Here is a 5530-nt window from a genome sequence, read left to right as displayed (position 1 = left end):
GTTCTTCTGTAGTCTGCTAAGATGAATGATGCAGTCAGGCAAGGGAAATACAACACAGAGATGTGATGGGAGAATACTTTTGTCTGATGACCAGAGTCTAGGAGGTAAACAGAACACATCTACATTTTATATAAAAAGTATTTTTGGCGTGGCATTCAAGGGAGAGGCTGCTGGGCATGGAATGTAAGAAGGTGGCAATGAAAAAGCAAAGTCAGGGAGAAATGAGACCTTCCTACTAGATCAGGTAGGAAGTCATAGGATAAACTGTTGTCTTGGCTCCCCTTCACCCAGAGGCTCAATCACTTTGAGCCCTTTGCTAGCAATGTCTCTTTCACTTTGAAAGAAATCAGATTATCTCAAAGGATTGGCCTCTTTCTGGCATGTCTACAACGAACTGGGGTTTTGTGTGGGACATTTTGGGTTGGGACTCTTCCTGTCAAGAGGTGATACAAATCACTAGGACTGAAGGATGTGGAAGGACCCGTCACTGGGTCTTTTAACCTTGCTAATCTTTTGGACAAGACTCAGATCACAGCCCTTTCAGGCTGTGAGGCAGCATGAGCAGAGAGGTAAAGCAAGGACAGTGAACAGCTTTTGGATTCAGTCGGGAGGCAGAATCCATATTTTATCGCTCTGATTATCCTGTCAGTGTCTTTGTCCCGCGCATTAAAAAAAATCTTGCTTAAGAAAAGGTGCTTTAAGGAGAAATATTGTACGACATCTCTTATATGTGGAATCTAAAAAGAAATGATAGAAATGAACTTACAAAACAGAAAGAGACAGACTTAGAGAATGAACTTACGGTTGCTGGTGGGAATGATGGAAGAAGGGATAGTTAGGGAGTTTGGGATGGACATGTACACATTCCTATATTTAAAATGGATAACCAACATGGACCTACTGTATAGTATATGGAACTCTGCTCAATATTATATAGCAGTCTAAATGGGAGGGGAGTTTGGGGAAGAATGGATACAGGTATATGTATGACTGAATCCCTTTACTGTTCATCTGAAACTATCACAACATTGTTAATCGGCTGTACCACAATACAAAAGAAAAAGTCTTTCTTTTTCTTTTTTGTTTTTTAAAGGAAAGGTACTTGAAACGGAAGGCCTTCCAAACTTCAATTACGTTCAACCAGTGTACTCATCCCTGGGGGAAGAAGGGTTAGGGAACTCGTTCTGTGTTTGCTCTGTAATACTGAGTCTGTTGCATGATTTATGCTGCTTTCCTTTCTCCCCTAAATAGAGAAAATAAAAGATAAGTGCTAAAATGTTCAAAGAAGAAAGTTCCCAAATCTGGAGAGAGGCTCATTTAGTTCAGACTTGATACACTTATCATATGAACTCTGTGAGCAGAGGATGAAGTAAGGAAAAAAGATAAGGAAAAGAGACAACCTAAATATGATTTTTGATAAAGTTGTGAAACTTTTGTGATTTCTAAACTATGTCTTTGCTCCTCTTGTGAACTGACCTGACTTTAGAAATGCTTTCCGGTTTGAACTCACATGAATACAGCACCAAAATCTTGGTGGAGGCTGGCCTTTCTTGGGTACAATGGCCCTGCAGGTGAGAACAGCCTCCTCCAGAGCATCTTCTGGGCTTGTGGTGATGGCTCACTGGATCTTTGCTTTGGAACGGAATTGACACACTGACTCTACTAATTATCTGTGAGACCTTCTGCCCTTGGAGGCTCTTTGTAGATTGTGATTTCTCTACTTAAATGTCTTGGATTTTATGTTGGTTAAATTATTAGCTGGATCTCTTTTGACAGGTATTTTTTTTTTTTTTTTTTAGCAAAACACTGTCAAGAGATTTATAGAAAATTATTTACCTCTTGGGAATTCTAACCAAAACATTTCCCTCAAGAGAACTGCAGTCCCCTGATCCTCATTATTATTATTATTATTTTTTTTGCTGTGACAGCAAGCAGAAATCATTTCTACATTGTGTAGAAAGTGAACTATGAGAACAACACTATCTGTTGGATGAAAGACATAATCTCTCATTTCTGTGATCCTTTTTTTTTTTGAAGTATTGTTGGACCACGCATTCACCCACTTTCTACTCGAAAAATGCATTGAAAATGCACTTAATTTTCAATGGTTGAACTAATCTTCGTTACATGGCTTCCAACATATTTGTTATCCATTGACTGTTGGACAAGTCTGCTGGTATACAAGAGGGTGGATTCAGCTGTAAGTGAGGAATTAATACATACTCATGAAAGCCAAGGAAAGTCTGACTTTCCCATGGGCCCAGAGTAGCTTCAACATTCTTGATTCCACAGGCCTTCCATGAGGGGAGATGATGCTGACTTTGCATGACAAAAATGAGCAATAAAGATTCAAAATCCCAGTCAGACAACAGGTTGCAAAACAGGACTGTGTCCACAGCAAAGCTCAATAAATAGTTTTTTTTTTCTTCAAAATGTATTGATTTTAACTATAGTGAATTCTCCAATATGTATCAACACTGATTTAAACAAGTTAAAAAAGAATAGCTTTATTGAAGTTAATACAAATGTTGTAGAGTTCACCCTTTCAATCTGTACAATTCCGTTGTTCTTGGTATATTTACAAAGTCGTGGATTGATCACTTCTGTCTAACTCTGGAATAACTTCATTTGTCCCAAAACCCTCTTCCACCCCACTCCTGGTGAACGCTAATCTGCTTTCTGTTTCTATGGATTTTCCCATTCTGAACATTTCATATAAGTGAAGTCATGTAATATGTGGCCTTTTGTGCCTGGTCACTTTGACTTGGCACAGCATTTTCAAGTTCCATCCATGTAGTTGTATGTATCGGAACTCCATTCCTTTTTCTGGCTGATTGCTATTCCATCTTATAGCTATACCACATTTTGTTTATCTTTTTATTAGTTGAGGGACATTTTATTTGGTTACATATTTAGGATGTTTTAGTGCTGCTATGAACACTCATGTACAAGTTTTTCTTTTGTGTTTGTAAGCATATGGTTTCATTTCTTTTGGAATATACCTAGGAGTAGAATACGGAAATTCTATGTTTAACATTTTGAACAATTGCCAAGTTGTTTTTTAAATGACTCTACCATTTTATATTGCCAAATTTCTTCACAGATAGACAACACTTGTCATTGTCTGTCTTTTTTTATTGTAGCTGCCTTTGATGGTAAATTGTATTAATCAGAGACTGGTGGGTATTAAAACATATATATCAGAGATCATAGGAAACTCTTTTCTGGAATGTCTTAATATATAGTTTAAGATATGTTTGAGGCTTTCCTTTTTTACTCTTTTTTCTTCTGATCTTTTCTTCCTTCCTCTTTTTTCCATCTCTTTCTTCTTCTTGTGTCTCTCTTCTTTCAAGTCTCATCTGCTTTTAGTTTCTTTTAAATATAATAACAAAACTTGCTCATTTTAACGTTGAGTAGCACAGAGATGTACAAGAAATAAAATCCCTTTACTCCACTTTCCCATTGCAATCCCTAATGTAAACAATGTTGAAATTCATCCTATATATGCCTACACTTTGAAGAAGTTATACATATATACATGTGACTAGTTAGGTATTAAGAGAGACTTCTTAAAGATGGATAGAATTTGATGTCTTAGCACATGGGGAGAGTAAGGGACAGGAAGGAAATACAGATGATCCAGTATTTCTGGGTTGAAGTGCTTGGGAATGCTAATGCCATGAACAGGCAAAGAAATAACAGAATTTATAGAAGTCTAGGTTTAGGGGCAAAGTGGATGAAAAAGGGGCTATGGTAGCATTATGTCTTATTTTTTCCCTTTCACATTTTCTGGCATAATTTACCTCAAAGAAGTTGACATCCTATTTAACCTTTGAAAGACATTTTCTTATCTCACAAGGTAATCAAAAGGTGGTAGAAGGAGTGTATCCATTTATTTCCAAACAAATAATGTAAAACCAATTTGGCCGAGTTTAATGAAATGAAAAGATTATGAATCCAAAGAATTCAGAAGTTTCTTCTAAAGAGAATTAAATTCAGTACAGTTTAGATCATGATCAGCTTTTGAACATCTGCCATATGCAGCAACTTCTGTAAAGAAAGGTATTAATGGTGATGTAGGTAGTCTCTGAGCCTCTAGTTACTTATTTTCACTCCCAGCCCCTCTACCTGAGGCTAGTCTCTTCAGAGCGGACTTCACTTCCTGGTTCCTCAGTGTGTAGATGAGGGGGTTCAGTAATGGAGTGACAACAGTGTAAAACACAGCCACTGCCCCATCCAGGGGACTCTTGGAGCCAGCCCGAAGGTAGATGAAAATACAGGGGACATAGTAGACTGTGACCACGGTTAGGTGGGAGCCACAGGTGGAGAAGGCTCGGCACCGCCCATCAGCAGTGTGTATCTGCAGGATGGCGTGGACTATGTTGGCATAGGAGAGCAGAATTAACATGAAGCAACTGGCGGCCACTACCCCAATGTCCACAAAAGTCACAAGCTCATTGACAGTGGTGTCTGCACAGGCCAGTCTCAATACTGCAGGGATGTCACAGAAAAAATAATCCACCTGGTTGGGCCCACAGTAGGGCAGGCGGAATGTCAGGGTGGCCTGGATGGACCCATGAACAGAGCCAGCCACCCAAACTCCAGCCACAAGGATGGTGCATAACCTCCCATTCATGAGCATGGGGTAGCGCAGGGGCTGGCATATTGCCAGGTACCTGTCATAGGCCATCAAGGTGTAGAGGAAGCACTGAGTGCTGCCCAAGAAATGAAAAAAATACAGTTGAGCCACACAGCCACCAAATGGGATTCTCTTGCTGGCGGGAGTAAAATCCAATATTAGCCGAGGAACGATGACAGAGGAGAGCCACATGTCCAGGAATGAGAGCACGCCCAGGAGAATGTACATGGGGCGAGTGTGGAGCTTTGGGTCAGCCCACACAGTGAGCAAAATGAGGAGGTTGCCCAGCTGAGTCAGGATGTAAATGATGAAGAAGAGCAAGAAGAGGAGAATCCTCAGCCTCGGGGGGTGAGATAAGCCCAGGAGAATGAAATCTGTCACCACAGTGTCCAGGGATGTGTTGCTAGTCTTTCCCATGTTCTTCTGTAGTCTGCTAAGATGAATGATGCAGTCAGGCAAGGGAAATACAACACAGAGATGTGATGGGAGAATGCTTTTTCCTGATGATTAATGCCAGAGAGTTATGAGATAAACTGAATTCTATTACATTTTTTTTCTAAAAGGAAGGTGGCATTGTCATTAGTCATTTTGGTTTACTTGATAAGATAAATCACCCACAGGCTGGTTAGTATTCTAGATGAATGGAAACTCTTATCTACTGAGAAGCATAATTTGGCAGATCAAGGAACAGGAGAGTGTGTGAATGATAGGCAGTATCATTAACTTCAAGCAAAAAGAATGTTCACCAAAGAGGAGCTAAGGCTGAGACAGAGGAGTGTGGAATGTATACCCCAGAATTACCTCATCTACTTGTTCCTCCACTTACCATCATTGCCATGCCCCCTCTTTGTCCTCAGCTGAAATCGCATCTCCTCACCATAGCGTGCAAAA

The 5530-nt window shown here is 39.8% G+C and overlaps 1 protein-coding gene across 1 annotated transcript; it reads right to left on the bottom strand.

Annotated features, from left to right (window-relative positions):
• Nucleotides 1-4099: 4099 nt before the first annotated feature.
• On the bottom strand, nucleotides 4100-5056 carry LOC104993149 (olfactory receptor 10G2). Its single transcript, XM_010846279.1, has one exon. It carries the CDS (start codon nucleotides 5054-5056, stop codon nucleotides 4100-4102), a length of 957 nt encoding a protein of 318 aa, XP_010844581.1.
• Nucleotides 5057-5530: the final 474 nt, after the last annotated feature.

The sequence above is a fragment of the Bison bison genome, unplaced genomic scaffold (assembly GCF_000754665.1).
Source record: "Bison bison bison isolate TAMUID 2011002044 unplaced genomic scaffold, Bison_UMD1.0 scf7180017864234, whole genome shotgun sequence".
NCBI classification, from domain to species: Eukaryota; Metazoa; Chordata; class Mammalia; order Artiodactyla; family Bovidae; genus Bison; species Bison bison.
This window is presented reverse-complemented; position numbering and strand designations above follow the sequence as displayed.

What these genes read in the sequence shown, in the direction of transcription:
- LOC104993149 (XM_010846279.1), bottom strand. Translation starts at nt 5,056, where the DNA reads ATGGGAAAGACTAGCAACACATCCCTGGACACTGTGGTGACAGATTTC.